The sequence below is a fragment of the Lynx canadensis genome, chromosome A1 (assembly GCF_007474595.2).
Source record: "Lynx canadensis isolate LIC74 chromosome A1, mLynCan4.pri.v2, whole genome shotgun sequence".
Taxonomy (NCBI): domain Eukaryota; kingdom Metazoa; phylum Chordata; class Mammalia; order Carnivora; family Felidae; genus Lynx; species Lynx canadensis.
In genome coordinates this window covers 19,307,543-19,320,225 of record NC_044303.2, presented here as the reverse complement: position 1 = coordinate 19,320,225, position 12,683 = coordinate 19,307,543, and the positions used below count along the sequence as shown (strand labels likewise).

Here is a 12,683-nt window from a genome sequence, read left to right as displayed (position 1 = left end):
TCTAAACCAGGTCTCTACCTCCAGGATCTGTCCCTTTAACCACAGTCACATTCTGGTTAGCAGTCCTTCACTCCTTCCCTACAACAATCAAAACAACCCAACACACCTTTATTGAGTTGTTTGCCTTTTTCTTATTGTTTGCCTACGTCCTGTACGTACTCTGGACACGAATCCTTGTCGTGGGTCCGCACTGCAAGTATCTGCTCCCGGCCTGTGCTCCATACCTGCACTCTCATCTAATGGTGTCTCTTTTGATAAAAGAAGTCCCAAATGTTAATGAGGTCTGACTTATCAACCAACTAAACCAACTTTCATGGTTAGTATGTTTCGTGCTACCTAAACAGTGAAAATGTTCATGCTGCTTTCTTCTAGAAGCTGCTATTTTAACGAACTTCCCCATCAGGCCTATGATACCTGCATTTTAACTTTGTGTAGGTAAGAGGTAAGAGTTAGGGTTAATTTCTTTCTACTTGGATATCCAGTGGAACCAGCTCCATAAACCAAAAAGACCATCCTCTCCCCCACCGAGTTCTGGGATGAGGGTGCAGACGCTGTTGGGGACCGTTTTTCTGCCCACTGCATGCATGTGTGTGTGTGTGTATATATATATGTATATACAAAAGATAATTACATCATTTAAGAAACGAACTCTCGCTATTTGAAAATCCACAGCTGCAGAAGATAGAAGTTGGCATTAACCTGTACTGACAATAGGCCATGACTTTGCAAAAGTTTTTCTTCTAAATAAATCTCACATCCTGGGATGTTTTGCTCATTTTCTGAAAGGTGCTAAAAACTACTTCCGAAACTCATTCTAAGAGTCCAGTTGATCAACACTTTCAGCACCTTCAGTGAAAACCCTCCAAGGACCTGGCCTTACAGGACCCCTCTACCTTCCGGAAGCAGAGACCACACCTCATCCATCAGCACAGGTGTACTCTCCTGGACTTTGTCATTGTTCAAAATGACTCTGGCCTTTGGATCTCAAATTCACAAAAGCTGTTTTGTAGCCTCAGCCTCTCGACATTCTATCTCTACCCATCAACCCCTCCAGCACCCATTAACCCCTCCCATTACCTGTCCAACTCTCTTGCACCCATCAACCCCTCCAGTACCCATCAACCCCTCCCTTACCTGTCAAACCCTCCTGCACCCATCAACCCCCCCTTACCTATCCAATCCTTCTGTACCCATCAATCCCCCAGCACCCATCAACCCCTGCCATACCCATCAATCCCTCCCATACCCATCACCGCCCCCGCACCCATCACCCCCTGTACCCAACAACCCCAACCATACCTGTCCAACCGTCCTGTACCCATCAACCCCTCCTGTACCCATCAACCCCTCCCATACCCCTGAACCCTCCTGCACCTGTCCAACCTCTCCTGATTTTCCCAGTCCATCATCTGTTTTCTGGATTCACCTGCGTGTCTATCCAAATATTGTGGTCAACAATTTTAATATTTGTACTATTGCAGAGAATTTCATACCCCCTTACTAACTTATAATTTACACATTGCCATTTCTTCCACATTGAGATCTAACTCAACTAAATTCGGGGTTTCTGGAGATTGCTAAAGAAAGTTGAATTAAACTAACAAGACCCAAACAAGACTATGTTATTGGGTCGTTTTTCTTTATCAATCTATGCTAATACTATGGGTGGGCATTCAGCTTTCTGGAAGTCTACCTGACAATATTATCAAAAACAGTACCTCTAACTGCTTGGCACTTAGTAGAGGCACAATAAGTATTTGTAATGGAATGAAATAATGTTTACTCTCTGTGACCGAGCAATTAAACTTTTGGGTATTTACCGTAAGGAAATAACTGTGTGCACAAAATTTAGCCTCAAAGATGCCCATCAGTATTATTTACAATCACATGCACATGAAGTAGATGGGAACAGTCCAGTAGGAAACTGGTTATGACTAAGTTACGGTGCATCCATATGACGGAATGATTTGCAGCCACTCAACATGGTGTTGCAGACATATGGATGGACCTATAAGTATGTTTATGATGAATTGTGGGGTGAAAGAGATTACAAAACCACTATGTATAATACAAATCTATGTATTTCTAAATATAAATTACACATGCTTTGGAAAAGCCCAGAAAAGTATATGTGAAATAAAGTACACCATGTAGATTCTGGGGTAAGAATATTCTAGACAGAGGGATACAAGGATACAAGGGTACAAGACCCTGAGGTGAGGACAAGCCTGATATGAGGATTGGAAAGGGGTTAGAAAGGTAGGGAGTCGGGGGTGAGGGGGCTTCTAGATCACCCTAAGGACTCCCTCTTAAGATGGGAAGGTTTCAGAGTATTAACAGAGTAACAGGATTACTGTGAATACTGGGCAGGGAACAGACTGTAAGGCTGAAAGGCGGGAAGGAGAGACTAGCTCGGAGCCTGTCTAGTGGACACAGCTGATGGTGGCTTGTACCAGGATGCTGGTACCTTATCTTCCACTACTTATATTCAAGTTCCACCCAAGCCAGACTGCTCCCGAGACAAGCTGGAGCTCATGTCTCCTCCGACTTTTCCTGGTGTGTGGTCCTGCCCCTCTCTGCCTGCTGAGATGCCATCGCGTTCTGAAGTCTTACCCGAGCCCAGCTCCAATGTCACCTCCATTATCCGGTCTTTGGGAGCCCCACAACCAGATGCTGGCTTTTCTCATCTTTTGAATCTCAAGAGTGCTTTACCTACACTTGCCTTGTCGCATGTATTCCAACCTGCCTTGGATGATGGGTCTCTGATCTGCTTCCTTGTTAGAGTATGAGCTGTATGTGGGCGGGTCCTGGACGGCCTCCGAGTACTCATGGCAGCCAGCACAGTGCCTGGGGCCCAGAAGACCCTCAGTACGTGCTGGGATGAGGGAACAGTGCCCCAGAAGTGACATTATCCATTTACAAGGCTGAGGGGAACATGTCATACATGATAGATGACTTTTCCTCACACTGTATTCATATATCCAATCACCTATCCATTAATTCATTCATACAAAAAATATTTACCAGGCAAACCAGTGCACAAATGCAGAGCTGATTTCTAGATAAAAAACAGATCTTAATGTATTTTTAGCTGTCAAATAAGCTGACTGAAATTCAGTGCCTGCCACTTGCCTACATGCTCTTGATCATTCCCCTTCCTCTCCCTGTTCCATTATCAAGGGGGCTGACCCTGCAGAACCACTTTTCCAGGCTCCCTTGTCAACTGGTTTCTGGTTAAATTTGGTACACTGGAGGTAGCAAGTGGGAAACAGGACAGAAATGGGGGAAACCTAATGTGTTTCCCATCTACCTACTGGGAGCCCAGCTCCTGGCCACGGCCTCTCCCGTAGTAGCTACGGTGGTTGAGCCCGCTCCCACCAGCGACCTCAGCCCCTGGGCTCTGGTGGCACCCTCCTGCCTGGGGTGCCAGCTTCTGCCACCAGCCATCTCTTGGGTTTCCTTCCCATTCCCTGTTTGGTTATTCGGCTCTCTAACATGTCTGAGTAGCTCCTGGATTAAATCCCGTCACTGAGCTACCCCACCACCCGGCTTGTCACAGCCTGTTATTTTCTTTCTCTTTCGCTTCCTTCACAAATACCTACTATGTGCTGGGTGCTGCTGAGTCCAAGGAGAAACAAATCAGCTGGTTTGAAGACTGTGCTCAAGAAGCCCCTCTTCCTGGTCAATCCGGAATGACCAATCAGATACACGTAATTCTTTTCTAATATCTAAGGGGCTACAATGATAGTTAACGGCACACTAACGGTTTATCCTAAATTAAGACTGCCAGGTGAAATACAAGACGCCCAGCTACATGTGAATTTCAGATAAACAACAAATACTTTCTTAGTATAAGCGTGCCCCAAATGTTGCCTGGGACATACTTATACCAAAACATTAGTCACTGTTGATCTGAAATTCAAATTGAACTAAGTGTCCTATATTTTATTTGCTAAATCTGGTACACTAAATACCTCTTGGGCTAAACACATAATTCTGTCCAATAAAAATCACTGTTCTTTTCTTTCTAGGCTTACTTGGTCAAATCCAATTATTCTGGATTATGCAGTTCAATGCAAATTTCTTTTTACTGCCAACAACCTGACTCTACTGTTTAAAGACTTGAAACCTCATACAAATAGAGCAGATGATGACTCTGTACTACATTTCCTACCATTTAAGTACAGGATTTACTGTTCCATTGTGTGTTCCTTACTGATTTTTGTTTAAAAACAAACTCCTTCCTGAAACGTGGTACAAAAGACAAAGTACAGAACGGGGCCGAGTCATTCCACATGACTTACCCACTGCCTTTAAGGGTGTAAGTGCAGGCCAGCCCCACTGACAGGGGACCTTTCCAAGGAGACGCACTTTATCTCGGCAGCCGCTGCAAAGTACATGTGGGAAGGCCCAGTCCAGCTGGCCCTGGGCGCGGCCGGGGGGCTTTGCCCACGAGCCCCTCCTGGTGCCGGGCTGGCCACCGCCCTGCAGTGCAGTCTGAGTGCCCGCAGCTGGCACTGTATTGTCCTGGTCTAGCCTGCAACTCTCAATCCCCCACGGGGCCAGTACCTTGGGACCCAAACGGTTAAAACCTTGCTGCCCACACAGCTGGCTGTGGCCATGTCCCGCGCTTCCTCATCTCTGGCCTGGCTCTGAACCCCGCACCTATCCATCACCTCTCCACCGCCGCTTGGCTCGGCTCCTGGAGGTCTGCGGCTCCACCATGCAGCTGGGCTCACCGGAGCCTCCCCCACCTCCTAGTTACACGGAGCCCGAGGCCCCTGAAACGGCTTCCTTTCTTTCCAGGATGCCGTCCCTGTCTGTGACAATTTCTTCCTCCGGACACCCCTTCCTTCCACACCAGTGCCATCACGTTCCTACCTCTGCCCTTCCCCGGTCACGCTCGCTTTCCCTGGTCTTCTGTCACTTCCCCTGGCTCCTGCCACTCCAATCTGCATTTCCAGCCCCACTCTCCAGGAATTCAAGCTGGCCTCCGGCAACTGCACACCTAGGGCTCCCCGCCGGCTCTCCCTTTCCTCCACGGCCTGCCCCATTACACCCGTCCTCTGGACCAAGCTTGCTGGACCCAACCTCCTGAATGTCGTCCTATTCCGTCTCTTGACCTCCAGCCCCACCTCCTCTCACCCAGCCTCCCACACAGCCTCCGTGCCTCCATCCACACTACACTGACACCGACTGGCCAGCTCAAGTGCAAACTCACCTGCGCTTCCTCTGATTAAAATCCACTGCCGATGCCTGGGTGGCGAGGTCGGGTAAGCGTCCGATTCTTGATTTTGGCTCAGGTCACAAGCTCACAGTTCGTGAGATCAGCCCCAAGTGTCAGCACAGAGCCTGCTTGGGATTCTCTCTCTCCCTTTCTCTCTGCCCCTCCCCTGCTCGCTCTCTCTCTCTCTCAAAAGAAGTAAATAAACTTAAAAAAAAAAAATCCACTGCTGACCCCCTGGCCTTTACAGTCAAGTCCAAGTTCAGCTGACACTCAGACCCGTTCAGAGTGGCCCCCCTGCTGTCCCGCCCATCTCTCCACCTTCCTGAGTCCTCACGCTTGCTCGGGCTCCTGTCAGCAACCCCAGCACACTGCGCTGCCTCCTGGCCTCCAGCATCCCCGTCCCATCCTGGAGCTCACCGGCTCACACAGGGCTACAACATAAGCTCTCAGGAGAGTCTCACTCGCTCACCAGCCCACCGCTCCCAGGCCCGGGCGCCCGGCAGAAATGCACCCCTCTACCCACAGCCATCAAGGAGGGCAAGGGCAGTCATCACTGAATCCCCTCAATTCCCACTTTCAACAGAATGGGATCCAGGTGAGACTATGGTTCTGTTTTTATTGTTTTGTTGGGCAGAGAAATCTCAGAGAGTGTGATGATGGTTCTTCTGGAGACAGAAGAACCTGATGTTCCCCCTGGCCCCACAGGACTCTTTTTTAAAAAGAACACAGAGTCAGAGTTCTCTTCAGAAAAATGCAAAGAACTTAGCATTTTATTCCCAGCTACACGAGAAGCAAAAGCTATACACCCAGAAATTCGACTTCTTCTATCCTGATACACTTGACACGCAAGGAAAAGTTGCAGAATGTTGTCACCAACATTGGCCAGTGAGCAGTGAGTGTGGCCGCTGTCACTATGTCCTAAGATGCAAGGAGAAAGGAGAGGACCCCAGGGTGTGCTTCACGTGGGTCAACTACGTACCAGAAACGACTGACGCCTTGAATCCCATTTCTTCAACAGCAGCTCGGAGTCCTTCCGGGTTAATTACAGAGGGATCATAGAGCACCACTCCAGTCCCTTCAGTCAGAGAGACTGATACTCGTCGCACCCCTTCCCTGCGGGAGAGCAGGCCTTCGATGGACTGGACGCAGGACGCACAGGTCATGCCACCAATGGCAAGCACCACGGTACTGCCCAGGCCTTGCATCCGGGTTCCCTGGGCAGGGGCGGGGGCGGGGGCGGAGGCGAGATGCGTGGAAGGCCTGTTATCGGTGCCACTCCCCGCTGCTCCATCAGGAAGAGAAACTTGAAAGTTCCCAGGAGGAAGAGCCTCAATGGCCCTCTGCAGGGCCCCGGGGGTGACACGAGAAGGGTCAAACTGTACTTGGGCAATTCTGTTCTCCAAGGACACTTGAATACTTTGAACCCCTGGGAGTTGGCCTATATTTTCTTCAATATTCAGGACACAAGATTTACAGTGCATTCCATCTACTCTCAGTTGCAGGGTGACCACACGGCTCCCTTGGTGCCCCAAGGTCTCAGAGTTATTGAGATTCTGGGTACCAGACGTCAAAGGGGTCTTTGGGTTGGTCCTCTGTAACCGCCCAATATCAATTGGTCCCAGGCTTACAGGTGCCACTCTGTTCTTGATGACAGCTTCAAATCCCATGTCATTTACGTGGTCCCTGAGGTCTTGGGGCTGAATGAGATAAGGCTGGTAAGTAATGACTGCCTCCTGGGTGCCAAGGGAGACTCGGGCCCTCACTACCCCTTGCAGCTTCCCCAGCCTGCCTTCGATGGAGCTGACACAGGACTGGCAGGTCATGCCCTCCACCCGGAGCTTGACCGTGGCCTCCAGGGCAGACGAGGATCTCGAGGGCCAGGAGGCGGCCTTTCCTTCTGTGATGCTGGCCTCGAAGCCCATGTCCTCGACGTGACGGCAAACCTGCGGCAGGCTCAGGACCGACGGCACATAGATCACAGTCGCGCTGCCTTGTTCCAGGGAAACCTTAATGCTCACGATGCCTTTCAAACTCGAAATCCTGCCCTCGATAGACTTTACACACGACTGGCAAGTCATGCCCGAAATGCTGATGGTGCCGGTGGTCGTCTGAGAGGGGCACACGCTGTCCAGACCACCCTCGTAGCCAACATTGTCAAAGGCGAAACTCTGCTTCTGCTGCATTGCTGGCTCCCAGACACGAGCGGGCAAAGAATGTTTAGACAGGATCTGAAAGGAAAAGAAATAACACTTTTTCATCCTTAAAACTAAATATTTGTGGGGCATCTGGGTGGGTCAGTCAGTTAAGCGTCAGACTCTTGACTTTGGCTCAGGTCATAATCTCCTGGGTTCGTGAGATCTAGCCCTGCGTCGGGCTTGTGCTGACAGTGGGAAGCCTGGTTGGGATTCTCTCTCTTCCTCTCTCTCTGCCCCTCCCCCACTCACACACACACACACACACACACACACACACACACTCTCTCTCTCTCTCTCTCTCTCTCTCTTTCTCTCTCTCTCTCTCAAAGATAAATATTTTTTTTAAAAAAGCTTAATATTTGCTAAAATATCCCAGCTTGTCTGGCACTGAGAAAATGGAAAACAGTGCCACTGGTGTCAAAACATCCTGAGAGTATAACAACATTAAATGCAGGGAAAGGAAGATATAAAAACATTATTTATCAAATGAAATGGTTCCAGTGGGTTTCTTTTAGCTTGAACATTCTGTGACTCTGAACCTAGAAGTCAACTGCCCACCTTGTTTTCCTTACCTCAAAGATGTGGAGGTCTCTACAGGGAAGGAGGGGAGTGTGATGCAGCTCACGTGCACAGAATGAGCGTGGCAGGCCCCCAGCAGAGGCAGACAGCACAGTGGCCCACAACGGGAGGGCGGAGGCTCTCAGCAGAGCCCCCCCTCACCTCTGGCTGATACCTGAAATCTCCCTGCAGAACGTGGTCCTTTGAGCTCAAACGTTGGGGGTGCTGCTGCAATGCACATACACAGAATAGGCAACACCTGACTTCTGTATCTCCTTCTAGGGGTGTCCCTGTCATTCTCTCAGCAGGGGTTAAATTCAACAACCGTAGGGCACCTGCTCTGAATGCCGACCTCCGAGGCCCCGTGGGATCAGACCACATGCCTGGGGAAAAAGGTCTGGCGGTATGCTCCTCGAGCCAGGGAAATGAGCACGAGTGGCTGGGCCAAGAGGGGCAGGAGGCCAAGAGCTGGGGGAACTTCTCTGTTCTGCCTCCACTGAGCGTCACTGCCCTCCTGGGTGTTCAGGACAGTTGTGGTCGCTACCTAAAATTAAAAGTGTTTTACCAAATTAAGTGGACCCATCTTCTTAATGTACCAGAGTATATACGCATAATTTCCTGACTTCTCATAATGATGTGGCTTCACCTATTCCATTCACAAAACCAAATCCTCCTTTCACAGGGTCCCAGGCTCACCACTCTCCTAATTAGATGCAGTTTTTATACCAGTACTATTCCATGCTTCAGAAATTCGGGAACAGGCCTTTACATATTATGGTATGTGACAAAAAAGCATGTCAGTCTCTGTGCTTACACAATCCTACTTAGATCTTCAGATGAATCTCCATTACATGGATTGACCTTCTCCGTAACCCTGTGCATAAAATAAAATGCCTATCTTTCCAACTTCAGCTTTTTGAGAACCTTAACAAAACCTTAACCTTTCTTTTTAAAGTTTATTTATTTATTTTGAGAGCAAGAGAAAGCAGAAGTTGGGGAGGGGCAGAAAGAAAGGGAAAGAGAGAATCCCAAGCAGGCTCCACACTGTCAGTGCAGAGGCCGATGCGGGGCCACAGCCCACAACGAACGAGATCATGACCTGAGCCCAAATCTAGAGTCTGATGCTTAACCAACAGAGCCACCCAGGTGCCCTGAAAGTTTAAATAACTTCTAAAGCAGACTATAAATGTTCATTTGTACATCCACAAAGGAAATCCGAAACTAGTCTGGGATTAATAATTATAAAGAACTGTTTTAACAGCATTCACTGTAGTATTCCCTAAAATAGTAGAGAAAAAAAAAAAGTAAACAAGTAATTTACGGGATAGCCACTCAAGCGTTCATTGCATTCAATAAATATACTGAAATTACCTGTGGTACAAATCAAATTACCTGTGGTACAGAAGTGCAGTATACGATAAGAATGACATAGCACAACGGTATTAAGTGGATAACTGGGAAAAACACAATTTGGGACCTATATGCCAAGAGATATTTCTGAGACCTCAGATAGTAATAATACAAGAAAACACAGGAAAATACCCATTACAATCTCAGGCAAGGGCAAGTCTAAATACAAGAAAAGAAACAGAAAAACAAGAAAATCCAAAAGCTAGAGAAGACTGATAAATCTAACCACAATAAGAGAAAATATGGCTCTGACCAAGGAAAATGATAAATGAGAAACCGGAGGGGGGGGGGGGAGAAAGATTTGCTCCATACTAAGCAAGAGCTAATTTTGTTAAAATGTAAAGAGCTCCTTCTAAAAAGAAAAAGGCCAACAATCCAACAGAAAAGAGGCAGTCCATCAAACAGGAAACGCAAACGCCTTTTCAACATCTGCAGAAACAATAGTAAGGAAGAAATGTAACACTCCAATAGCACGGTGGCCCTTCTCACCACTCAGGCTGGCACCATCCACGCAGTCCCTAGAGCTGGTGGGGGCATCACCTCTCGTGAGGGCAACTTGGCACTACGTATGAAAATGACAAATCCAAATATTCTTTGGCCCAACAACTCTATCTCTACGAATTTACTCAATAAATATATTTGTTCACGTATAAAAGCAAGCATGCAACAAAGATATTAAACGCTGCAAAGAACCGGAAACATAAATGCCCATCAATAAGAGGCCAATTAACTAAATTATTGCACAGTTATACAGAGGAATGCTTTCCAGCTCTTAAAAAAGGAATGAGGCAGCTCTAAATATACTGAAAGAGCAAATATATCATTCAGTGAACAAAAGCAAGACACAGAATTTACGGTGAACACAGTGTTTTAGTTATCTGTTGCTGCCTGACAAGCCAAATCTAGTGGCTCAGAGAGATAGCTCACAGTTTTTCAATTTGGACAGGGCTCAGCGGGGAAGGCTTGTCTGCTCCGCATGGCATCGTCTGGGGCGGCCTCAGTGAGACTGGAGGTTCCACTTCCAAGAAGATGGTTTGTCCGCGACATGGCTGGCAGGTTGATGTCGGTGACTGTCTGGAAGCTGTCAGCAGAGACCTCAGTTCTCTTCCATGGAGCCTCTCCACGTGGCTAGGCTGGGTACCTCACAGCTGGTGGTTTCTGGGTTCCGAGAGGGAGTGTCACAATAGTGAACATTCCCAGAGGACAAGTCCCAGTATGCAAGCGCTTACCAAGCCTCTGCTCGCATCACATTTGCTAATTCACCATTGGCCACAGCCAGGCACATGGCCAAGCTCAGTCAGTACGGGAAGGAATGATATAAGGGCTTAAATACAAGGAGCTGTAGTTCATTGGGAGAGTCACCAAAGTTCGTTCTATCATAGCATGCTAGCACTATTTGTGAGCAAAGGAGTATTATCCCCATAGCTACTTGTATATACATGGACGGGCTCTGGGAGAAGGCATAAGAAACTGGTACAGAGTCTGAGGAGGATCAGGGGCGGAGGCAAGGAGAGGGGAGGAAGAGTTATTTTTCAACGTATAACCTATTGTACAACGCGCACACATTACCAAATTCTAAAAAATAATTAGTTTAAAACTGAAAATTAAAGAAAAAAAAACACACACACAGGAGTAAAAGGAGATCCAGAACCGTGACTTGATTGTAACCGGTATTAAATAATTAATTGAAAAAGCTAAAAGAAAAACTATGATATTCAAGGACACTTGCTTTAATACAGTATCTTAATAAGTAGAATGGCCTCCCTAAAACAAGACATAACCCTCAATCACCTAGTCTGTTGGAAAAACAAATCCCTAATGATTTACTACCCAACTTATTTTTTTGGTCCTAGGTAGATCTAGCTATAACTCACCAAACCCCAGGCCACAATGCTAGCTCTTAATCCCTGGATTATGGATTCTATGCTCCTGCCAAAAGGGTTTGCACAAGCGTTAGAAGCTATTTGCTTGTAGCAAACAATACTCAGAGGCCCCCCTTCTAGACAGGCAGGTTCCTAAAGACAAGCAGTTACGAAAGACAAAGCTTTGCTTTGCACGGAACACAACTTTATGAAACACGAAAGTCTCTGCTGGTTTAGAAGCAACCTCATAACTGTTGCTGGGTGTTTGGATAGTTTTTAAGTGTATACAATTGGTACGTGTGTGTGGTTTTAATTCCATCCCTCAGTGAGGAGAATCTTTGTCAGGGGGGAAACTCAAATGAATTCAAACAAACACGTTGAGGTTTAAGGGCACATTGGAGACGGGGTCCAGGGAACAAAGTGTGTCCTGGGAAAACTTTATGGAAGCCCTAATGTTGCCTAATTCTCACTGAATTGTATATTTCTTGAGAACAGACATCTGGGACTTACTTCTTTGGCAAGCCCAACAACACACTGGGGAAGAACTAACTTTGGAATTTTTAACAAACTATCAGTATACTGGGCATCAGGATTAGAAGGGACTGGAAACACAGGAGGAGGGGGAAATTCCACAGAGGGGAATCCAAACATGAACTTCAATTCTCTGCTACTCTCTGGACACCCAGGGCACATGGACTTTGCTGTGAGTGCCAGGGCTTGTAAAAGAAAAGACGGGTAAAGGAATACAAATGGTCGATTCACCAAGATGGAGCCAGGAAAGGAAAAGAAGATGTGCAGACAGGCCAGCCTGGTATGAAGAAATTGGAAATGGGGTGCCACGCTTTGATGAAAGGTTTCAAAGCCAGACTGAAATTGAAAAGCCCAGAAATGACATGCCTTGTAGAAAATGCCCGTGACCACAAATCAAAGAGCAATTCTACCGCGTGCACAAAGCAAGGACCGCTAGAGCCACTTTTGAGAGCTCTTAGTCTCACGTGGATCTCCGTCAACCTTAAGGACACCGCTCGCCCACTTATCCTTGAGACTTCTTTCACCTTGAAGGGTGTGTGACACCCTTAACAACTTCGAAGGCAAAAATGATATACATGCATGCAATTCTTCCAGCATATAACTTCCACTCCACGCAACTCTACGCACCCGAGCTTTCAAAATACAGAGAAGTCCTGGTTCTTTCATACGCACGCAGATCCAATAAGAGAAAATAGTTAATGGTTCTCAGTGGTATTTTATGGGGATGGCATTTTATATCTCTAATGCTCAAGATAATTCTACAAAGAGATATTCTTATCACCATTTTACTGTGGAAACAGACTCCGATTTATCAAAGGTCACAAAGCAATTCAAGTAACAGCTAGGATTTAAATCCGGCTCAAAAGTCCAGCAGGCTATTTTTTTAAAAACAATTTAAGG

General features: G+C 47.1%; 1 protein-coding gene across 4 annotated transcripts in view; it reads right to left on the bottom strand.

Moving 5' to 3' along the window:
- ATP7B (ATPase copper transporting beta) overlaps positions 1-12,683 on the bottom strand; it is a 75,793-nt gene that overhangs the window by 35,868 nt on the left and 27,242 nt on the right. For all 4 annotated transcript variants that reach the window (XM_030309877.1, XM_030309842.1, XM_030309860.1 and 1 more), the window contains exon 2: positions 6,207-7,455. In XM_030309877.1, coding sequence (XP_030165737.1) covers positions 6,207-7,410 — 1,204 coding nt within the window. In that variant the 5' untranslated portion in view covers positions 7,411-7,455. The remainder of the gene's footprint in view (positions 1-6,206; positions 7,456-12,683) is intronic.